Below are 24,947 nucleotides of genomic sequence, written 5' to 3' on the forward strand. Positions count from 1 at the left end.
GACATGATTCCTGTCAAATTCAAGTAATAATTTTCAGCAAATAGGTCCTATAACACTGATCCTCAACTATAAACAGTATATTTATACATATACAGAATTACTTAACTTGGAAGTGACTGCTGGGAATCTAGTCCAACCCCCCCCATCCCCACCCTACCCAAGCAGGGTCAGCTACAGCAGGTTGCTCAGGGCCATGTTCAGTCGGGTAATGAACATCTGCAATGACTGAGACTCCACAACCTCTCTGGGCAACCTCTGCCACTGTCTGACCACACCCCCAATAAAAAAGGGGACTTTTTTGTATTCAGATGGAATTTCAAGTTTTTTTCATTTGTTTCCTTTGCCTCTTGCCTTGACGCTGGGCACCACTGAGGATAGTCTGGCTCCCTCATTTTCATTCCCTCCCATCAGGTAATTATACCCATGGGTAAGACCCACCCGAGCCTCCTCTTCTCCAGGCTGAACAGTCCCAGCTCTCTCAGCCTCTCCTCATCTGACAGATGATCCAGTCCCTTCATCATCTTGGTGGCCTGCACTGGGCCCGCTTCAGTGGGCCCAGTCCACGCCTCTCTTCTTCTGGGGAGCCCAGCACTAACACAGCACCCCAAATGTGTCTCACCAGTGCTGAGAAAAGGGGAAGGATCACCTCCCTCGAGCTGCTGGCAACGCTCCTCCCAATGCAGCCCAAGATACTGTTAGCCGCCTTTGGCATGAGGGTGCGTTGCTGGCTCTGTCCTCTGGGACGCCCACATCCTTCCAGCTGGTCAGCCCCCGGCATGTGCTTGGGGTTACTCCTCCCCAGTGCCAGAGCTTTGCATTTCCTTTGTTGAACTTCCCTCTCAGCCCAATTCTCCAGCCTGTCCAGGTCACTCTGGATGGCAGCACACCCACTTGGTGTTTCAGCCACTCCTCTCAGTTTTGCATTGTCTGCGAACTTGCTAAGGTGCACTCTGTCCCAGCATCCAGGTCATTAATCAAAATGTTGAACAGTATTGGCCTCTAGGTACACCCTGGGGAACACCACCAGTGACTTGCCTCCACCTGGACTTTGTGTCGCTGATCACCACCCTCTAGGCCCGGCCATTCAGTCGGTTTTCAATCCGCCTCACTGTCCATTTATCTAACCTGTACACTGTCACCTTGTCTATGAGGAGGCTATGGGCGACGGTGTCAAAAACCTTACTAAAATTGAGGTAAACTCTCCCCCCTTCTCCACGAGCCAGTGACCTCATTGTAGAAGGCTGTTAGGGTGATTAAGCATGATTTCCACCTCATAAATCCAACCTAACTGCTCCTCATCACCTTGAACGCAAAACATAATTTCAAGATAGACTCAGGTAAGAACAGAAACTTTTTTTCCGCTCCAGAGTGATGAAGCAGGTATTTTATATAAAAATAAAAAATACTAAAGACTGCCTGCAGTCTTTATATAGTATATAAAAGTATAACAGGACAAGTATATAAAACTTGTCAAGCACTTTTGTTGGTAAGATTTTATTGGTGCTGACCATACTCTGGAGGGAGACAGAATCGTTTCATTGTAATACTTCTGTGCAGCACAAACAATTTTAAAACAAGATGCCTTCTCCTCCTTCCTACTGGGTCTACCAGTGAGACAAATACCAAGGGGTTTTTTTTTGTTTTTGTTCAAGGAGAAAGGAAGATATATGGGAAACTGGAAAACTACTACGGGAGTCCTAAGAATTTATGGCTGAAACAACAGATGGGGTCCTACACTGAAGAGAGCCATGCTCCCACTGGTAAAATTGGTGTTCCTCCCCACTCCCCAGCCACAAAACATTAAGCCAGGAAAAGGTGAAGAAATATGGCACAATATTATGCTTCTCAACAGGCCAGGCCAGTAGATGAAGTGCATAAGTCCCACACTGAAGTTCTGGGAGTCAACATATGACACAAACCAAAAACTAGATAAAGTGCAGGTCAAGAGACTCTATTCACTGTTTAAACAAAATGACATCATCTGATGTTAACTAGAAATATTGACTGAACTACTGAAAAATCCTCCTCAAGCTTTTCCGGAATCAAATACTGGTTTTCTTCATCTGAAGCTTTCATTATCTACGTACCTAACATACTCAGTTTACTTACTGCTTCACTTCCTATATATGGTTAGGTACAATTTTGCCCTGCTGCTTTTAACCATTCATTTAAGACAGCACTTCTAACACCATACACTCAGCCAGAACTAAAACCAGATTTATATTCAGGTCTATTTTTTAAGTGGCCAAATCAGTACACTACCCATCAACTTTAGAAAAGTAAGGTGTTTCCCTTCAAGAGAGAACAATGAATTTCTTTATTAATTCCTACCTAAAAAAGAAAAGTTTACCCGCTAACCACATTAACTGCTAAACAGGAAAGAAACCTCATACACTAAAATGAAGTTACATCACATTTCAGTTTTTACTGTTTATACAGAACTTAATTGAACACGCCAATATTATTTCCCCCCAGTTTTCAGATTCATTCATCAGTATGGAAAAGGACCTTCAACCACTATTCAGAAAAAAATTCCTTTTCATGAGTTACTGAAACAAATGCTGCAGAACTCAGGACTTGTCACCTTTGACAATCGTGAAGAAACCAGAATTTCACGCTGCATTTAGGCAGAAAAATGTTCTACTTTCATGCAATCCATGCTTATTTAATATTGCTCTATCCATCTCTCCATCTTCAGCTCTTTTTCTCACTATTATGTTGCCTCAACAGGCACCAACAGTGACTGTAAGAATATATCTGCTTTGGGTAAGATTTGTTTTAATCAGACAGTATTTTGACAGCCTATTTCATTTTTTATCGTTGACAGCTTTTGACTTCAACTGATTTCCATTTCAAACTGATAACCACTGCTCAAAAAACACCATATGAAAATGTCAGTTTTGCTGGAATATACTGGAACTGCTTCTGCCACCTTAACGCAACACTAGGATCTAAAATAATTTTGTCAACTTAGATTTTTAATCAAATACATAAATAACTGAACTATTCCACATACCGCTGGTTTACAACCAAATAAAATAGCATTTATTCATTAAATCTGAAAGCATTTCCTTACGCTATTTCAGCCTCTGTCAGCGAGCTCTGCAAATGGGGTAGAAAGCATGGAAAAAAATGACCAAAACACACACAGAGCTGCCCACTTTATTCCCTAGCATCCTGTGCCTCCCACCTAGCATTAAGCTACAATATAAACATGCTACTGCTGTGCTCCAGAAAAATGAAAAACCACACACACACTGAACAGATAAGCCTTAAGTCAGTTTCACTCAGGATCAAAGAAGATAAAAATCAACCCTACTTGGGGATTTTGAGTTTGTGAATAAAGAGAACCTGTTACATGCTGACAATCTCCACCCACTGCTAGAAAATTAATGAAAACACACTAAGAGAAGACACATTCCCCTTTTCCTTAGGTACGCAGAAAAGAGAAGAGGAAATTAACTGCATTAGGTGCTTGCTAGCGAAGATGAACACATCCTGACTACTCTGAACAAACTACATTTACAGCATCCTGATGGGAAGTGCAGAACTTGCATCTGCTTCACTTCTCATCCCTTCAGGTTAGTTACTGTGAAAGCCAGACTGTCAACTATACGGTATTTAAAAACTTACTCACATTTAAAAAAAAACATTTGGTCTGTAACACCTTTACGGCCTAACACTTGCAAACTGGAACTCACTCAGATTTTGGTTGTTGCGTGTGTGTTTTGTTTTGTTTTGTTTTTTCAATCTGCAAAACAAGCTAGGAGATGAAAAAGTTATAAAGTTGCATCTAAGTTTATACAGAAAGTTTCATTTCATTTTATCCTTAAAAGTCTAATCTAAGATTGGAGTATAAACTAGGAAACAACAGCAGCAACTTTTACCAGATATTTGTTTGGAGTCAGTAACCAACCATTCAGTAAATCCTGAAATGCAATGCATGCCCATGAGAAGGCAAAGCAGCCTAGTGAGTCATTAGTGTTATGAAAGAAATTAATGCCTTTTCATTCTTATACAGGAGAATAGTAATTTTATATCACATAAAGCAAGGCCAGGAGTGAAGAGCACTCTCAATTTTCTGATGTACACATAATATATTGTAAGCAATTAAGACAAAGAAACAAAACCATTTGACAGAATCGTGGAATTATCAATCAAGCCAATCCTGCATGCCTCCTATAAAAACTGAATGAATTAAGAGGAAGTGGGAAAGGGTGGAGCTGGCAGTCATATTTAAACAAATGGAACAGCAGTTTTGTAATCATGTTCAGCTGGAGAAATTTAATCCAAGTTTAAATTACAAGATCAATTATTGCTTTTAAAGACTTATTTTGAACCTTTCCTTATATAAGATGATAGGTAATATTGATCTTTGGTTTTGGTAATAACTCAAGAGTTCAGCTCAGTACAAGCAGATGGTATGACTACAAAGAAAGGGCACTTGCAAAATAAAACAGCAGGACTGAGAGGGTACAATTTACTATCAACACATGGCCAATTTAAATGACTTAACTGAGAATGGCAAAAACTGATGCTGTACAAAATAAAAAAGAGAAGAATGAAAGGGAAAAAGACTTCTAATTATTTTAATCAGCCAACTTAAATTTTTTTATGGAAAACTCACACACCGAGGATAAAATTACAGAGGAAAAGGTTAAGTATATTGAGGTATGAACTTCTGAAACAATTTTTTAAACGTGTTCTATTTCTTGGATGTTTCTGTATTAAAGAATCTTCAAGAGAAGAACATTTAACTACAGAGCTATGCCCTGCAAAAACTTCAACGTCCCCTTTGTCTGAATAAGGTAAGTAGCCTTGTCAACGAAAACAAAATCAGGGCCTCTGCAGTCTTCCCCAAGCATGTACTCCCTGTCAGAAACCTAACATCCTCTTTCATGGAAGTTAGCCATCATGCTTGGGCATGACTTACAAGGCAATATTCTGACTGCAAAATCCACTCAGAATTGTAGATGTTGTAACAATTATTTAGTATCAAACAGGTGATCATTCATAAATAATTACCCCACTTTCTAAAAATATTTCAAAAAAGCTTGCTTTTTGGCTTTTTCCTCAGTTGTCTGAGGAACTTCGCCAGGTCTAACAGAAGAAGCAGTCCGATTTTTCAGAGAGAAAACCAAAGGAGCAGAATTCTTTATCTTACTGGGTTGGCACACAATATTGAAGAAGTAACTTTGCTTTTATGTGCTTCTGTTTCCCTCCTTATCCTTTGTCAAATCTGCCTAATCCTATTCCTAGGTCATTAGGGAATTGTACAAGTTTAAGACTATTCAAACACTGTCTTCACAAAACAAGGCCGTAATGTTTACAAACTTCCACAAGACGACCAGAAATTAGAAGAATAAAGGATTACAAGGATGCCTGTCAGGATTAGAGAGATTAATTTAAAAGAAATCGTATAATGTTACATTTCATGTCCTCCTTACAACTGCAATGGCTCCTATAATCTTGGAAGTACGTGAAATACTGCAGAAGTTAATTCTCTGACAGTGGAACTATGAGATAACGTAAAAAAGAACCCAAATTCTGATGGGTTTTCAGATTAACTTTCTGAGCTGTATCTTGAATACGTCTGCCACCCTGTACCTCAAAACCCTAAATTATCAACTACACTCACTGTAACTTCAGGAACAACATATTTCTACATACTGATGAAAGCAATTTTAGCCTTTGAAGAAATTTCATTTTGGGGAGAATATGGTACCTGCTCAAGGGCTATTTTCTGTTCTAATACAAGCCTTGAAAGTGCTTTACATAAACCTGCAGATTTTCTACAGTTAAATCCAAAGGTTGTGTTTAGAGTACTTGCTAATTACACGAACTCTATATAACATTATCTGATCTTATATTTCACACAACACAAACACAGAACTGGTCTGCCTCTAGTGCAAGATTCTTTCTATTACCAGCACTGCAGGAATCCCGATTAACCTAATGGATGGATAAGTGTAATAAGACCTAAGTGCAGGTTTATAGTTTCTTTTTTCCAACTGCATCCTCTCTCCAAACATAACCTAATTAAAAACAACTTTATTTTAAATTGGTTGAGCAGCAAAGCAGTTAGACATTATCTATAAAAATAGCCTCTCTGCTAACACTTTAAAATATAGAATTAATTGTAATTCATTTTAAATCCACGTTTCAAGACTGCCTGAATTTAAAAAAAAAAGACCAGAACACGTGCTCATTACTTTAGCTATGTTTGGACATGAAATGGAAAAGCTAAATACTATTTTTTTTTTTTTTTAGTAGAAAGCAATGCAATACAAAATGATGACACGCCATATGAATTATTTTATGCCATGGATAGCATTTTTGTTAGCTTTTATTTAAAAAAATAAACTTTATGGCTCTTCTGAGAAAGACTACGGCGCTACCGGAGATTGGAAAAGTCTCCCCAACAGGTAGTTAAACCACAACCGGAATAGCTCACTCCTCCTGGCAGCCTGCAGTATCGCTACGAAAACTTGCAAAAAACCGAACTCTGCTCGAGCAGAGCGCCTGTTTTCCAGGATCTGACCCCAGTTATCACCGGAATACCACCTTCAAGCCAGGGGGAGCTTCACGTCCCTGCTGCCGCTGCTCACCCGTCACCCGCCCACCGCGCAAGGCCGGGCTGCGGAGCGGCGGGCGGAGGAGGGCTGCCCCCTCAGCCGAGCAGCCGCCGGGCCGGGCGGCAGGTCTGCCCGCAACGGGACTCCCGTTCCCGGGCACTGTCCCGGCGGAGCAACCTTCCTGCTGCAGCGAAACCGGGCGGAGGGGCCGCAAAACTTCTGCGGGACTTGCACGGGGAGTTTGACACACTCTTTCCACCGGGCAAAGGTGGGGGCCCGGCGCCGCGGCCCCCGCTCCTCGGCGGCGGAACGCGGAGGGGGGGGGGGAGCGGCCGGGCGTGGCGGGCCCCGGCGGGGCGGCGGCTACTCACTGGTTGGTGGGGGGCGCGTTGAGCGGGATGGCCACCTCCTCCTCTTCGTACTCCGGCCCGTCCAGCGAGTCGCCTTCGTCCACAGTCCCCAGCCCCCCGGCCAAGGGGGGCGGCGGCGGCGGCAGCGGGGGGAAGGCGGCGGCGCTGCCGGGATCGGTCGCCCGGGCCGTCTCCGCTGCCTGCCCCGGACCGGCCGCTGTGGCGGCGCCGCCGGCCGCCGGAGGGGCAGGCCCCGCGCCCAGCTCCAGGAGCCCCAGTACCGAGGACAAAGCCGGGCCACCCGGGGGGCCGGCGCCCGGGCTGCCGCCGCCGCCGCCGGAGCCGGCCGGGAAGGGGCCCTGCGGCCCCGGCCCCTTGCCCCGGCACACGGCGGGGTAGTGCCCCGGCTCCGCGCCGACGGCGGCTCCCGCCGTCCCGGCTGAGGTAACCGAGCCGCCCTCCTCACCCCCGGCCTCGGCCGCCATCATGTTGAGCCTCGCCCCCCCTCCGGCCCCCCTCCGCCGGCCGCCGCACGCCGGGGAGGTGGCGACAAAGGGGCCCCCGGCTCCCCCCCCCCCCGCCCCGCCCCGCCCCGCCCCGGCGGGGGAGCGGAGCCGGGACGAGGGCAAAACTTCCCCGGCGGAGACGGGCTGGGAACAATACCCGGCTGGGCGGGGGCAGGGCAGCTCCGCAGGGCCCCGGCGGCCGCCCGGAGAGCGGCTCCCGCCGCCCCGCGCTCTCCGCCCGCCTCCCGCCGGCCGGCCAGGGAGCGCGCGGGAGCGAGACGGGCCGCACCGCACCGCGCCTGCGCGCCGCACCCCCCCCCCCCCCCCGCACAGACACGCGTGCGCGGGTGCGCGGCGGGGAGAGGGGCGGGGGCGGCTCCGCGGGGGGTTTGAGGGACCCCGGGAGCAAAGCGGGGTGTGTCCCCCACCCTCCCGGGAGGAAAAAAAGAAAGAAAAAGGGCTAAATGGCGCCGGCGGGCGGCAGGTGCTGGGCGGGCGGGGGGCCCGGGAGGGCCGGCCCAGCCCGGCCGTGAGGAGGGGCGGTGCGGGGGCGGTGTCGCGGGCCCCGGCCGTTAGAGGCGGCGGGGGGCTGAGGGGGCGGGTGGGTTTATGGCGGTGCCGCCGGCGTCGTTCCGCCGGTGTTGTTCTCCGAGCCGCAGGTGGGGCCTTCCCGGAGGGAGGCAGGCGTTCGGGGCGGCGTTGGGCTGGCGGGGTTCGGTCAAGGGGAGCTGCGGGTCCCGCGGCCCGACCACCCCGGCCTAGAGGCAGAAACCCGCAGGGTGCGGAAGATCCTCCGGCCGTTCGCTGCGTTTGGGCCTGGCTGCCTTCATACGGGGTGGCCAAGCTGCTTACGGCCGTTGGTTTTCTCAGAGAAATCGGCTTAAAAAGGACCCTTTCCTTTGGATGTTACGGTAAAGATCTGGTATTCTAGCAATAACAATAAAAAAATGCATCCTAGAGTCTACAAGATACCGTTTATCTTGTATGAGTTACGACTCCATTGCTGCTAAAAAGGTATTTATTCTGCGCTTCCCTGAATTTTTTTTTTTCTTGTTACTCAAACCTGCAAACTCTCACACCCCCAAGCCTATCTTCGTCATTAATAATTCTGCTAACTTAAGTGGGTTTTCTTGGCACATCAGGTTCACCTCACACGTAAGTAGCTCTGTGATCGAGAAGACGTCGTGTGACAAACATTACCAGGCAATAGAGCATGTAGGTATCTTTTGATTTTATTTCCCGCTCTCCCCCCCCACCCCCGCCCCCCCGGTGTTAAAAGAGCTGACAAATAGCAGCACGTTGACACTTGTACGTCTCTCAAAAAGTTCTCAGAAGGCATCTAAACATTCAGGTTTTCAAAGGTTTGCATTACCCAAAAGTATTAAGTGAATTTTTCCTGAGGCCACTAAAACGAACTACTACTCCCACTTTCACAGCTCTCCAGCCAACCTCTTTTTATCTGCTGAAATGAAGTTTCGTATCTTGCCTTCTAAAGGCAAAATTTGCTTCTAGTTACTTCCACTAAGATCAGTGGAATTATGCTGGGTTTGTGCCCAGTGTCAGTGAAAGGAGAAGCTGGCTCCAGCCCTCAGTTTACAGCATTGTAACACATTCATACCCTGCCATTTTTCTGTTTAAGAGATTGCAGTTTTAACAGCAGTCTCTTAAAACTTTGATTTTGCGTTACCATGTGTCAGTATTATAAATGTAATTTCAAATAATGTCGTAGCCTGCTGTCTCTGTGGGTTTCTATTTACTGCTGTTTGCTTTCCCTGGCAGATTTCTAAATAAAATGATTGTAACAGAGCCTTGTTGCTGTTGCAGAAGTGATATGCCTACATACAGAAATGCAGTGTAAATATTTATAAGATTCCCTTTATGAGGCAGGCTTTTCGAAGTGCCTTCCAGGGCAGGAGCCTGTGTATATGTGTGTGGGGACTGGAAGGCCAGCTGTGCTAAGAATTTCCTGCAGGAGGGGGTAACGTGGCTGCGGCACTCCTTCAGGAGATTTATTTTTGGGGAGAGCAGTTTTAAGTTTGGCAAGGATTCCAGAGAAAGAGAGCTTCTACTAAGATCAGCCGAGTTGTTGCATCGCTGCCCCTGACACACCGTTTCTGTTCACTTTGCAGGCAAAGTTCTCTGTCCCAGGTCGCTCGGCGCTGCAGGTAATGCACATCACCCTGCATTTCCTCTTTCTTAAGGCTTGCAAGCTGACTCCCGTTACACAAGCCTTCATGGGGCTTTATTTACATGAATATATTTGGGTGAAGGAACCAGTGTAACGATATTTTTCTTGATGCTTCTTGTGCATTTGCAAATACATCTTTTTCTGAAATCCCTGGTATAAATGATGCTAGGATAGTGCTTCACCCCTGCTGTGTGAATGGTGTCAGAATCTCCGAAAAGTCTATTTGCATATTTCCTAGAGTCAGTTTGCGGGTGAATCTGGGAATATACATGATTTTCTTCTCTGCTGGCTATTGGGTCTGGTATCCCTTACTCCTGATCTAGTTTGCAATGTCAGAGCACAGGTAGGTTACGATTTTTCTGACCTAATTTAAAGACCAAGAGGCCAAAACTGGGTCTGACACATAAAAGTACATTGTTGCACGTTTGTTAATGCTGCCATTAAAACTACCTGTTTGTTTGTTGATTTATGGCAAATAAAATTCTTAGCGCAGGATTCTGCCTGTGGAGGACTAACAGTCTGTGCCCGTGCTTGCAAATAAAACGGAGCGTTCCCAGGCACTTGAATACGATTGTCTGCAGAGGCCAGGGCGTAGCGACCTTTCCTGCTGTGCCTGCGAGCGTACCACCAGCGCGGTGCTGCTCGGCGGCGGGGGGCAGCAGGCACCCTTCCCCGCCGGTGGTCTGTGTGCAGCCACCCTGCCGTGGAGACCGAGAGAGCTCCCACCCGGAGTCGCTGGCTTGAGAGCCTGTCCACCTTCACGGGGACCATCCATTCACTAGTGTGGAGTAGATGCGGCCATAATTGCCGTTGTTTTATTAATAGTGACAGTTCACAGTCCTTTGAAGATCCAGTTCATACCACAAAGATTTTGGGATCCGAAGCTATGTCTTCCAGTGTAGTGGCAGGTGAATTACATTGGCATTGAGGCCTTTGAACTGCATTACTAAACCAAGAGACCCTGGTTTATGTAGGATACTTGTGCCGTACCACTCGTACACAGTTGGGACTAATATGGTAATACGTACCGTAAGAATGGTGACAGCGGTGAGATCTTCCAGGCAGCTGAATACGTGATGAAGAACTCGAGAGTTTTCGGGCTGGGTTTGTCACTGATTTGCATGGCCTTGGGCAAGTTATTTGAACAAGGTTACGCTTTCTCCATCAGTCAAGTAAGAAGCTATTTCACAGATGTGTCAGAGGATTAATTAGGTTTTTTACAACATTTGAAAAATGTTAAACATTAGTGCTTATTAGGATGAAAAGCCACATGAAGTGAATGACCCAGTATTTCAGTTATTTATAGAGAAGGTGTTGCTTGGATCATGGATACAAACACCTTGTAACCTTCATTTTCACTCCTTATTTCAGCACAAAACCTGCTTCTGTCCTCTACCTGAATGCAGTTTATTTCCACTTTTCCAAAGGTGTTATCCTACCTCAGAAATAAATAGCAACAGGGGAATTTTTAGTCTTTCTGACTCCATCACAGGATGGAGTGGTAAGAAAGCAGCCTTCCTGTAATGAAGAATCCAGAATGCTCCAACTATTCCAATTCTTCCCCTTGTACTCCCACAGCTATTTAATAAACAAAGTGCGTGCTAATTCTTCCTACCTGCGTAGTTGTTATGACCCCGTGTGAGGCCACGTGTATTGCTGGGGAGGTGGAAAAGTGGGCAGAGTCTGGGCAAGAACTTGAATACTGATACTTCTATTTCCTGTAACTTAAATTCTTTACTTCCATCATGTTTATATTTTCTTTTATTTTTATCGAATAAAGCTGACTGTGTTCCCAGAATAGTTATTATATGGTAATCATTGAACAGTCATCATCACTGTCTGCATATTTAATTTTGGGTCTGTCCGGTCAATTCTCCCATGTTCATGGTACAAATTAGAAACTTCTGTTTGCATTGAATATTTTGTTTGTATTTAATCCCTCAATAGATCGTTAATGATAAGCTATTTTTAAAATCTTTCCCTTCATTTTAGAAGATCAACAGTTTTCACATGTTATTTTTGTTTAATGACTTCCTGATTATTACTGATTTTCAAGAACAGTTTTGTCACGAGAAATGATCTCTCAAACTCCAAACTCTTCCATAACCTTTTGTCCCTGCTCATTTTGTTCTCATGTAGTTGATATCCTTTCAAATAAATGTTTAAGCTGGAGATGAATTAAGCCAAATAAAAGACTGTAATCCCCATGCTAATAGAAATTGTATCCGAAAAGTCAGTATGTGTATGACTTTAAAATTCATAAAGAAGTTACTGCTGAATCACTATCTTTATTTTTGTCTCTTAAGCAGATGCAAAAATACACATGAACAGCTACCCGAGGTAATAATTTTTATTAGTATGTGATACTGTTCTTTTGCTTTCGTCTGCCTTCCAAAGTGGGTTAAAAAGCTTTTGTATAGTAGCCTATAATTGTTCACTTTCTCTTTTAAATTTTAAAACGGCACCATTACATAGAGGCATAGATTTTCGCTTGTCTCACTTCACTTCAGGCTGCATCTGGAAAAGAAGTCTTTTTTTTTCCCCTCTAATTTTGCATATTTCATGGTTTTGCTGGTGTAAATAGATGTGTGGTATGTCAGTCCCTTTTCACTGAGCCCTCAGTGCACGCAGCAAATCCTCTTCCTTTCAGAAACAAACTGATACTGCAGTTTGATACTCAGCCTCAGCACAACACTCCTTTGAGTCTGAAGCCTTATGTTAGAACATTGAGGCTCAAAATCTTTTCTTCCTGGCAAATCTTGTTCCTTGCTGGTCTGAGTCTGGCTATATTTCAACCTAGTCATTCCAGTTGTGAACATTGATGGAAATACTTTTCCTACCTTTATTATTTGTACATCCTGACAGATTTGCTCAGAACCTGTTGCGTTGCAGTTTTCTTGAGAATTGGAAAGCGTACAGGTTCTGTGCCATAACATTTAAATGTTTTGCAGAGCTTACTAGTTTAATCAAAGGGTAATTATTTTACTGTTGACTTTTAAAAAATCTGTTGGGTTCTTTTTGTGTAATACACTGATGTCAGTATACATTTTACTCTTAATTATTACCACATTACCAATGACTTTTCAAAATATTATGTATTTTGTACTGTATTTTTCAGTTTGATACATTTCTAGTTTTAGACCATTTGCTGTCGTCCTGAAATTTAACATGGTGGTTTGTGTCATGGCGGTGGAAACATACTATATTCATCTTAGGTCATATAGTATATCAGCAAGTGCATTATTCAGAAACAACCATTTTAAGCAAGAGAACAGCATTCAGTAGCGCTGCATTTGGAGGCATTGCGCAGCCTCCTGGCCACACCTTGGCCTGCACTAGCAGAGGGTCAGAAACTTTGTTTGCTGCTGCCCTTTGCCTCATGAGTCAGTGCCCAATTTTTTTTCTTTCAGACCTTCGAAAAGGGGGGGTCTTTCAGACCTTCTACAGTGATGAAGCAGACAATGTTTTTTTCCCATGAATCCTGACCAAGTGCTATGAAAATGTGCCTGTAAAGGCTAATACCATTAAAAGTAAACATAGCATAAAAGAGTGCAAAAAATGAAACTCTGTAGAGCAAGATCAACGGAGTAGCACATCAGAATACTCAAATTGTTCTACTTACTGTATTTTCCTGTGGCCAAATACTATTCTACCATTTCTGTATGTGTCTGAGAAAATGCATATTCACTGATGCATCTTGCTACAGCTTTTTATGACATTGCAGGATTTTGCTTTTTAGAAAAGCCACTGTGGTTTGACTTCCGGATCCATTTTACCTGCTAAGTTTAGGCTGGTGTCCTAGCACTTCACATAAACTTCCTGCAGTACATGTTTTAAAAATAGGCACAGATAATAAAATTCTACTGGGTTTTGCATTTAGATTTTCTAGTTGTAATTGTTACTTATCAATAACTGTCAGCTTATATCTGTCAAAATATATTGACAAAGCAGTACGTTTCAGAGGTCAGGCTTGTTATTGCAGGTATAGCACATTCAAATCCAGGTGCACCTGTGCTGGCTTGTTCTCAGAGCATTGTACTCTGCAGCAGGGTCTTACACAGCCCGGGGCCGGTGCTAACTTGGAATTGTCAGTGTTGTGTTTTAATTGACAGACAAACCTGAAAATTCAAGAACTGGTCTAGAAACTGGATGAAACTGATCAGTAAGTGGAACCCAAACTGCAGGTCATATATCTGGCATTCCCAAGGAAGGCTATTGTTAGATAATTGCTATGTATAAATTTTAAGTGTGTTATAGGTGAAAAAACGATAAAGAGGTAAGTTTCAGTCACAGAGGTGGTGGCATATTATCTTAGCACACAGGAGGCAAGTGGGAGCGTGCTTTTCATATAGTACTGCGTGGCAGCTGTAGCTGCCACGATGCGTGTTCTACCTGAAATAGAGCAGCAACTGCAAGGGCTTAAGTGGACATGGGGCCCAGAAAATACACCAGCCATGCAAATGGTGTATTTTTCCAAAGGAAATGTTGCAAGAGTCAAATCATAATAACAAATTAAAAAAAAAAAAAAAGCACATGTGAAAACATTTATTTTACTTGCTTTGAAAAACTGCTTGTGATTTTCCATATGTGATTTTTCATATATGTCCTTGTCCTTCTCAGTATCCTCTCTGATAGATTAGCTCTCTTTTTTAGCACACAGCAATTTAATAAGCAGCACCAGCATTTTTCCTCCTTTCTGAGAGCTGAAGTTTATGTCCCTGAAAGGCCATAGCAAAACACCCCTTTAACTTCAGTAGCGTAGGAACAAGTGCTACATGAATGCTCTGTCAGTCTTACTTAAAGACTGTGGTCCTTTAATTTAAATTCCATATTATTGCCTGTATTTACATGCCAGAAAAACCTGTCTATTTATACTTGTCTGTATTTATAATTGATGCCTTCACATAAAGCAAGTACAGATTCTCTCCTGAGCCTCTCAGTATTGAGTGACTCCATTCATAGATATACTAAACAGTTATTTTTTAAGCAATGCTAAAAGTATCCTCATTTTTGGAAGCTGATTTGTTACCAAGTTTTTTCTGTAAGAAGAGACGAAAAACTGAGTTACAAAGGACAAACAACGTTTTTTCCATTTGGAATTTGAAAATATTTTGCATGTAATAATTTTGCCTGCTTAGTTGATTACAGCTAACTTCCATAAGGGTTCTCAGTAATGAATGACCTTAGGTTTATGCAGCATATCTCTGACTGTTGATGGACAAAAATTTACACGTTGACAAACATCTTTGTATTTTTGCAGCTGTTTAGGTATCCTTTGGATGTTTGTATAGGTGCTGGTACAGGAGCTAGGGAAAGGAAAAAAGTCTGATAAGAATGAACAAACAGGAAAATGTGATTACACTCGTAATACCTACAGAACTTCCTCTGAGACCCGTGATGTAACCTATGCAGGATAATCCCAGCTGTTGCGTGGAGGACTGTCTTTCATTTCAAGCTTGGGCAATTTTTCTTGCTGTTTACCCTGACACTTTTAAATTAGCAGTTTAATCACACTATTGAGGAATACATCGTTCTCGTTAGTTTCAATAGAATAATTTCTCAGTTTGTGGTTGTTAGTTGCAATGACTTAATGTAAGCTGCCTACCTGTATCTTGTATTTAAATAAAGGATGCTTCTGTCGGACATAGCTAACAGGTGTTCCTGTAAATGAAATTATATGCATAACCTATAAAAATCAACAAAAGACTATAATGCATACATTACTCAGCAGACTTATATTCTGCATTAATAGTAGAAATTTATATCCTTGCTTAATAGAACAATTCAAGTGTAAAATTTAAATAGAGTATTTCTAGATGTAGTTGTAATATAGGTAACAAATAGCTACATATTGGTATTTTCAAGGAATATTTGTATAGTGGAGCTCATAAAATAATAACAATGGAAACTATTTATTTTTTAATTTTAAAATTTCACTCAGGTTTCCAGTTACCAGAAAATAATAATCAACTCTTTTTGACCTATATTTTTAAGTTAACATCTTCATGAACGGTGTCACTGAAAACTGAAGAATCAAGAAAGGAAATACAGTCATGTAACAGATGTGAGTTTAGCCAAGATGTGGCTAGATCTAATTTCATGGACATCAGATCTGCATAAAGCCAGTAATTTTTTAAAATGGCTGCTCACATGGTGCCAGCAAAACTTGTGTCTACTTTTACTCACTGTACAAAAACCAGTATTTGCATGTGAGGCATATAAAATATATTTGCAAAATTGGTAACTGTGTCTGAGGTCATATTTACACATCTAAAGTATCCATTCTGTATATGAAGATTCCTGTTTCCTTATGGGTATGTATATACTCTCATGAAACAAGTTCCTTCAAGTATTACACTGGGATGGTTTAGGTGTCCTGTTCTTCTACTTACAGGTTAGTTCCTATATGTTCTCCGTCCTAGGATGAATTTGTCAGTTAAGAAATGTTTCTAAATTAGAAAGAAGAAACAAAATGTTAAAATCCAATATGCTAAAAGCAATTCTTAGATATTTTTGTTGTAAGATACAAGGACTTAATTAAGACACAGTGTATTAATCTAATGGCAAAAATTAATATGTGAAATGCTGTGATTTATGTTACATCATTGCCCAAACTCCTAAACTTCTTGACCTTGTAACGTGTGGATGTATACTTTTCAAATAGTCCGTTATTACTCTTTCCCTTACTATTCTATTTATTGCTTATGATAGTATGTACTTGTATGAAAGCAGTTTGTTTAAGCTAGTTGTATTTCTGTTGTGGACTTGAAATCAGTTCCACAGTAAGAAAACAAAGAATAGAAACGTGAGTAGTCCATAGATTAAATGTGTGGTATAACTCACTCCGGAGTAGCCTAAACGTAATCACAGAGTGATTACTCTACTGGATTTTGACTAATTGTGGATCAAATGCTAAGAGGTATTAAAGAAGAAATTACTAGCTGTAATCCCACTATTCTGTTTGATTTTAAGTCAGAGATACCTGAGGATCTAATGGTAATAGTGAAATCACTGCTGAACCTAATTACTTTAAAAGGGGTAGAATTCTGATATATATGCTTCAGCATGACATTCTTGATTAGGAAGATGGGAGGTTTAAACGTTGCATCTGATGTATGGCATGTGCTACCTGAGGACACTTATTGTAGCAGCAGTTAGTAGTTAGTTATGAACAATATTAGTTACACTTGACATTTAAATGATAACTTCTACACACTGTTATATTTAATCTAAGATTTTCCAACATGCGCTGGTATGTGGTTCATTTGCAGCTCCCGTGAATATCTTTGCAGCCTTCATTGGCATAGCGCTATTTGCAAGGATATTCATCTCTTCATAATCAGCAATTACACATTGATTTTTCTATTTGTGTATATGTAGAATGGTCAAAGGTGCAACTGTTTAGAGAAGTATGTCAATCACAGATTCACAAAGCTTTGGCTCTATTCTGAAGATTTTACCATGTAAACAGCAGGGTATGCGTACAATTTATAACAGGAACAGGGTCTAGCACAGTAAATAGAAAACTAGGGAAGGCTAAATACTATCCTTCTGTTCTGACTAATGAGAAGTTGCAGTGTACGTGGTTAGGAGTTTGTGCAAGAAGGATCTGCCTTGACGCACACAAGGAACAAGCATGTCCAGTCGCTGCACCAGGAGAGCACAGAGGCGACGCGATGGCGTGTTCCACTGTCGATAACGCCAAGCAGGAGAGCAATATAACAGTACTTCCAAACGAAGAGGGAGCAGATGATCTCGATATAGTCCGGTTGCTTTTCTGAGAGGCTTTCCTTTCTGAGAAAAGCAGCTTGCAGCTGGAAGAGTGCTGTGAGCTAAAGGTGCCTCTGCATTTGGTGGTTAGCAGAGGGTCAGTAAAGCGTGCGGTGGACGCTCACCGTCTCTCTGATACGGAACGTTAGGGACAGGAGGTTTTCCTCCGGGGCTCCAGCCTATTGTCAACAGCGCTGCAGTAAATCAGAAGCTATTTTCTCTCTAGGGAACAAAGGGTTCTGGCTTCTGGCTAAATTCATGCAAGATGGTGGTCAGCAATTCCAAGAGGAATAAAGTCAGACTGGCAGATTTCAGACAAGGCTACAGTTACCTTTCTAATGGAATTGGAGCTGGCAGTGGGGGTGGGTCTTCACTGGTGCATACCTGTAGAGGATTTTGAGCCTACTGCTCCGTCATTTAAAATCTGTTGTTCCCTGCGGAAAGAAATCTCTCTTTAGGGACAGATTAGCTCATGTTATGTCTGCACAAGAAAACAAAGTGTCCTTTCTCACTGACAAAGGGAGCTTCTTAACCTTTGTGCTTCTGAGTTTTTGTGTATGAGTAGGGGAATTGTGGACTGACAGATCACCTCCTAGGGCTACCTCCTACCCTTAATTGTCTTGCCTTTAAAGTACGGCAATTCCATGCCTCAAGTTGAAGCAGATGCTAATTAAAAAACATGTGGGCTTGTGTATGTGAGAGATTTACAGCAGTGCACGTGATACTGTTCCAGTCTACAACTTAACTATAACTCACATTTCTGTAACTCAGATTTCCTCTGGAGAATTTATTCGTGTGGGAATGAAAAGTAATTTGCATTGACATAAATTTGTTTAGTTGCATCTGTGCCAAACTTTCTAGCAATTCTGCATTTGTCTTCCTGCTCTGCTTTCTCACCCTTCCAACCACTTTACTGTCCTAACCAGCCAATCCACCTATTGGTATCACCTCTATTTCCCTGGGAATAGAGTACCTGGACAACATGAATGCCTGACATGACCTCCTTGTCTGAATGCCGGGCTTTGGCCATATTCTGCCTTTTTCTATCCCACAGTTTTGATATCAGCATAGCTAGAAAATACATTATTTTAGTTAGACCTTTACCATACCTCTTCACCTAAGCTAAGATCATGGATCGCATCAGAGTCCAGGACGAAACTAAAGCAAATCCTACTTGTCAGGTACAGAAAATATGGCGTATTTGAGAGTGGTACCATGACAGTGGAGAAGCAAGGTCTCAGATGAATTGCTATGCAGTTCTATACTGAAAGTAGGGTGCCGGCAAGAAAGTTAAAAACAACCAAGGAATTCCATAAGCAGCAATTTCTTATGAATCTGTGCTGTACGTTTCTATGCATCTGTGCCTCCTGCATCTTCCCACATCATCACCATCTCTAAATACTACCTGAGGAGGAGAAAGCATAAGACGTAGCTGGTTCTGAACCACTTGTGGACTATTTGATTGAAAGCCACATGCAGACTTGAACCCTTTATCTCAGGGGGGGAGGGGAGAAAGGAGAGGGCGCTTTTGGGAGTCTTTTCACCTTACCTTAATTTTCCTAAAACTTAATGGAAAAGAAATTACTTCCGAGTCCTGGTAAAGACTGGGTCAACATTGGGCCGTTATGTTCAAAAGCTGTTGGAGGGGTCAGACATTTTCACACACATGTGCAGCATGATCACATATTCTTAGAAAGCAAGGCTAAAAAAGATTGCCTTAGAAATGACGTTTATCGAATGCTGTAGATACTGTTATTTGCTTATGTGGTACACACATGTTTTTAATCATGGAAGGAATTATTTCAGTTAATTCCTGTAACTTATAAAAAAAAAATTTATCAATCAGTAAAATCTTAGTAAGTTGCTTTTTATTAACATCAAATTTAGGTTATTTTAATCAACAGAAATTCACATCTGTGTTTCTTCAGCTTACTAAAAAACTATTGCCGCAATATGAAAGCTTCATATTGGTGTTGTGTCACTGGAGTATTTTACAAGTTACCAACTGCTTAAGCTCCTGAATTGCTGAAACGCATTGAAAAGCAGCAATCATGGTAACATAAACTTTAAGCCAGCCACGAAGTACAAGAAATCATATTTTAGGTGCAAAAAATTGCCATATTAGAGCTGTAGGAACTGCCTATCCCCATCTCCCTTTCCTAAATATGTGAGTATGCCTTCCAGCAACCCAGAATATCAGCATTCTGTTGGGTGATAGCGATTCGTATGAAGGGCCAAGATAAACCAACGCCTCGAAGAAGGGTTGCTCAGCTGTGTCATGAAACCCATTAGCACATTGGTCAGTGCCAACAGGGTGAAGAAGGGAGATGGGAACCATTGTCCTCTTAGTTTTTGTTTCTTTGCTTGCATTTTTTGTCATGTCTGCCTTAGCCTTCATGGAGAGATACTTGTTTCCTTTGCTGTTTTGTTGCATGGATTAGCATAACACCTTTCAACATTAAGAATCGTGTCGAATGATGAATTAAACCAGCCTCGGAAGGAAAACTACCCTTAACTCTATGCCACACTGTAATTATTTTTTAATTCAAAGATAGCCCCCATGACCTCTGCCATCTTGTGTCTTCTGTGTTTGAAATGAAGAACAAGCACATCTGTAATCAAATGTCTCCTATATTGCAGACAGGCTGTACCCTGCTAATGGCAATCTCTCTGAGGTAGGTGGTTCCACCGCAGTTTTTAAACTATATAGGAAGAGACATAGAAAGGGATGTACCTCCAACATTCTAAAAAACCCAACCAACCAAAAAAACCCAAACAACCAAAGAACCCAACCAACCAAAAAAACCCAAACAACCCAGAAGAGTTTCTGGGAAGAGAGAAGTTGATTTAACATTTTCCTAAGTTGTTATTGCTATGGAAATTTAATATTGCACCTTAGTGCCCAGATCCTGAAAAGCACTGATTTTAACTGCTGCTCACTGTCTTACTTTGTTTTAAAAAGGCAACAGCATAAGATAAAAGGCTAATAGAACTACTGCAAACTTGTAAGAATGGGGAAAGTTGGCTCAGCAATTCAATGTATTTCTGAAGTCAGAGAAGGAATAGAGCAAAAGGAGAAAGAAATGGACAGAAAGACGGTGAAGGAAGGCATCTCAGTAGCCACAGTGCTGCAGGGCTGTCATTTAGAGTGACAAAATGGAGCCCTGTAGCCAAGAAAATCAGACACAGAGGCGGCGGTGGAGATACTGAGCAGGTGCCACCCGACACTGAGGGGACAGACGGGGTCTTTTAGGGATCTTGGCAGAATGATGACGGCACTAAATGGTAGTTACAGTTAAAGCTTTATTTTCTGAACAGAATATTATGATCAGTATAGCACAGAATTTATGACGAGGGTGGCACAGGATTTCTACAGGCAGAATCAGCGTAGCACAACTCTAAGCAGCGTGCTGCAGAAAGAATAGAATACCAGAAATACAAGAACACCGACTGCACGGACAGTGCTGCAGTTTGCTTCCCTCTGCGGTGCCGGGGCCATCCCCCCCAGCGCGCCGGCCGGCTGCCGGGGCCCTCAAGGCCGTGAGGAGGGGAGTCACCGGCCTGGCGCCCAGCAGCCTGGAGGGGGGAAGGAGAAGTGCGTTTGGTTCGTCTGCTGGGAGCGCAGGACCTTCAGGGCCCGATAGCGAGGGGAAGGGAACGGACACGTGGCCCGCTCGGTCACGGAGAACGGCTGCTTGCCTCACAAAATGGCGTCGGTTATGCTAGCCGCGTTACCGGGGTCGGGAGCAGGGGGTAGTGGTCACAGCAGGGACATACAATTGTTGATGCTTAGGGTCCATACGGTCACTTTCCACCATTTTCCTCACTGGAATCCTCCTTCAGTCACAGCAGCCTGTTAGGCATGCTAACTCTACAGAAAAACTTCATAGAAAATAAATGCCGTCAACGCCCATCACAGCGTAACTCTGTGAAAACGTATGAAGCTACATGCTCACTTTCCAAAGCAGGTACACAGACGTGGCCCTGGCAGGCCAAGAGGGAACTGCCGTATAAAGCATCTTCTCAGCTCTGCAGAATTTTCTCCTTTGCTTTTCAGGTGCAGTGCGGGACTGAGCCTGTGCTTGTAATTCAAGGCAGGTATTGCTTGCTGCCTCCTCATTACATTTGCTGTTTACCCATCGGTTTCCCAAGAGCATACCCCTCTATCATCCTGCATCCCCTTTTGTGACAGTTAATTCTCTTCTAATCTGATAAAAGGTCTCATCAGCCGTACTGCTGGAGGACAGGCAGAGTCTTCTGGAATAGCGGCGGGATGCCAACACCATTCATTTCCAAAGCATAACTTTCTCTAACAAGCCAGTCTTTTTCCATTACAATGAACAGGTGAGAATGCCTGGAAATTCCAGATTACGTTTTTTTTAGGCTAACCTGCAAAACTGCTAACGGGACTTATGAAAGTGATTAGACTTCAGAGCACATTGAAGAAATGCATCTTAGTATAGATGAGCCCCTATATAAACTCCTAAAGGAGCTCCGAGTATATATGAACTCTGTATAAATACATCTTAGTATATATGAGGATTTGGATAGATTATAAAGAGAGTGTGGGTTCTGTTAATTGCATGAATGTGACTGGAGGATTGTGTATTTGCAAATTATTGTTGACAAGTAGAAGTTGTTAAGAGCCTCGCAACAAAAAACTACCTCTTTAGTGGCTGCACACAAGTCTGCTGCAACAGTCACGAAGCAGAGCTGTCCATGTCAAATTGGTCAGTACCTGCTGGGCAGCAGCAGTGATCACGGACTGAGCGCTAATAGTTTCGAGTCAATAAATGACTCACATTGGCTTCTTGTCTTATGTGGGCTAAAATTTATGCAGGTCTTCAGGAAGATGCTTTTTATAATGTTTTTAGAATTTGACATGCAGTTATAGAATAATCTGGCTAGATTGTGCTAGATGTTCCCACACACTTAGTAGAAGCAAACATCATGAGGTATCCACAGATGACATTTATGTGCACTTCAGGGGAAAACCCCTGCTTGTGGAAGCAATGACTCTCAGCAGCCGTTTGCTTGTACTGGGCCAGCTAGGATTAAATGCTGACATTAATACTCCTGACATTTATAAATGCTGACATTTTTAAATACTCCTCCAAGTATAGTAAGACCATCAGTTGAAGAAACAATCGAGAGAAAAAGAAAGAAGTAAAAAAAAAGATTGACGTTTTTACTGCATAGAAATACTATAAAAGTTTTGCTTCAGTTAATGGTGTAATTGACTGTAATGACATATCTGATATATATCTGTAATCCCTCTCCAATTGTCAGATTGAAAAATAGACAATTAGAGTAATTTCACTCAGCCTGTAATACAGTTGGATAGAGCATTAAGATTTCTTCACCCTGGATTATGTGGTGTAATGCTGAATATGTAGGCAGAACTCACACAATTGCCTAAAAATCAGCGCAATGCTTCAGGTTTACGCACAATGCATTCAATAAAGCTCTTTCAGTGTGCAAAGCAACTAATTCAAATAATGCACAGACCACCTGCCTAAACTGTTTCTCCAGGTTCTCAGAAGTACAAAAAACATGTACAAAAAACAATCTTCAGTTATCTTCTTGGGTCACATGTAATTCCACATAACTCCTACCACAACAGGAGAAGTAATCACTGTCAAAGAACTATAGTGCAATTCTTAGAGTTAGAATAATTTGCTTCCTCTAACTTAGAATTTATTTTTTCACTGATATAACCAATACTTTATGTACACATATACAAACCAGTGAAGAATATACTGTGTTGCCTTACCCAGTTCTGTCAGTTTTAAATGTCACCACATTTTGTATATATGCCATTTAGTGTCAAAGATAAAAGATAAAATTCATGGTAATGTGTATATGGTAAATTCGTATGGGACAATGCCAAGTCAGCTATGAGTAAAGAGCTCACCCTAATCATATACTTGATGTGGGATTAAACCATATATGTTTCCATTTAAACACGTTTCTAGATTGCCTCACCATTTTAATATGTAATTTTTTTTTACCCATTTTAAGCAATGTTTTTTAGAATCTCTTTCTTGAATTGTGTGTTTCACTCCACTCGTGGAAATTGAAGATGAGGGTGACTGTCTAAGAGATACAGGTGGGACGTGTCATTCCTTAACATCTGTTTAGATAAGATAAGGAACAAGTCTGGTAACAGTATTCCAGTGCAGAGCCATTCAATTTAAAAGAGTCATTTGAGTTGAACATCAACGTTAAGCAAAATGGTTAACACTGAACCATTTTAAAAGCTTCTTTTAAAGCACTTTCACTTCTTTATGCTCTGTAACCGAGGATGGATACTGACTCATCCTGGATTTGACTGCTCAAGATTCTGTTGCTTTTGGAAAGAAATATTTGTATTCATTTGAAATAGTTTGGTTCTGTTTTGATTTTCTTATTGCATAGCAAATACAATATGTTGTCAGAACAAAAAGGTTTGATCAGTCCCAAGCTTGTTCTCCTTGAATTTTCTTTCTCAGAGAATTTGGAAAAGCCAGGTTTTCATTCTGACATAGAGTGATGCAAAATGTCAAAGCCTCTGTGTATTTTAGGAAACATTTCCAACCTTTGCAGATTTCCACTTGATATAGATAAAAATGGTATTATAGCCCCACCCTGCATAACTGGTTTCAAAATTGTGTCTTCAAATGGGGTCTGATCCACTACATGCTTTTCTGTCTGCTGTAATGAAATCCATGTATAATTTGGCTCATAGTTACAGAGAATGTGTGACACAATTGCTCATGCCCACTGAATGTATAATTATGCAGTTGTTTTTTCTGAAAATGAAGATCAGTGTGTCTCTCGTTCAGAAAATACAAACTGCTTGGTAATATGCAATGAATATTTCTTCACACATGTCAAATTGGCTGACATTTACATAGAAACAAAAGAAGAGAAGGTTGTGAGAGCAGGGATTGAAACAACCCTTGAAAGAAAAAGTGTACAAATGCTCCCTCTGAACTACCATATCACAGTCTTTCCTTCAAAAAACTGAATTATTTGAGTGCAAACACCTATAGATCTGTGGTTAATTAGTGGATAGAGGTATATCTGAACTACAGAAAAATAGCAAAACAGCTGATGTGAAAACACTCAAATCCTATGCAGTGAAACCCGACACTAAAGTCTATCCAAATGTGCATCTAAGGGCGGTTTAGATTTCCTAAAATCATTGTGTGAGAAGACTTGAATAACGATGGTTTTAGATGTATCAGAAAGGAAAGAAACCCAAGTGTCCTGGAGTTTTGGAGAAACGACTTTGAAGAATATTCAGATCCTTTTGAATCTTACTATCCAGTTCAGAAGAAAAGAATTAAGCATCCATTCATCAGGCATTTCTTATAATGATGCTGGGAATTCTAACAGTAGCCTACAAAAATAAAGTATTCAATATTTTGGCATTCCAGATTAGCTGAGAGAAATTTGGAGGGAATAAACAATGAGTACATTTTGAGCACAGGGGATGAGAAAGTACATAAAAAGGAGATAACTGAGGAGGAGAAAGAGAAGACTGCTTTAAATCTGTATGCTACTATCAGCACAA

At 42.1% G+C, this 24,947-nt stretch overlaps 1 protein-coding gene and 1 long non-coding RNA gene across 2 annotated transcripts in view; one reads left to right on the forward strand and one right to left on the reverse strand.

Moving 5' to 3' along the window:
• Positions 1-7,552, reverse strand: part of RASA1 (RAS p21 protein activator 1) — a 67,270-nt gene extending 59,718 nt beyond the window's left edge. Inside the window, exon 1 of the mRNA XM_075136841.1 lies at positions 6,947-7,552. Within this exon, the coding sequence (XP_074992942.1) occupies positions 6,947-7,413 (467 nt within the window). The 5' untranslated portion in view covers positions 7,414-7,552. The remainder of the gene's footprint in view (positions 1-6,946) is intronic.
• A 5-nt stretch (positions 7,553-7,557) lies between these two features.
• Positions 7,558-16,019, forward strand: LOC142075472 (uncharacterized). Its single transcript, XR_012670892.1, has 5 exons — positions 7,558-7,915; positions 8,574-8,646; positions 9,561-9,596; positions 11,926-11,959; positions 14,880-16,019. It is a non-coding gene; the product is annotated as an uncharacterized LOC142075472 (long non-coding RNA).
• The last annotated feature ends 8,928 nt before the right edge of the window (positions 16,020-24,947 follow it).

Source organism: Calonectris borealis, chromosome Z (genome assembly GCF_964195595.1).
Source record: "Calonectris borealis chromosome Z, bCalBor7.hap1.2, whole genome shotgun sequence".
Taxonomy (NCBI): Eukaryota; Metazoa; Chordata; class Aves; order Procellariiformes; family Procellariidae; genus Calonectris; species Calonectris borealis.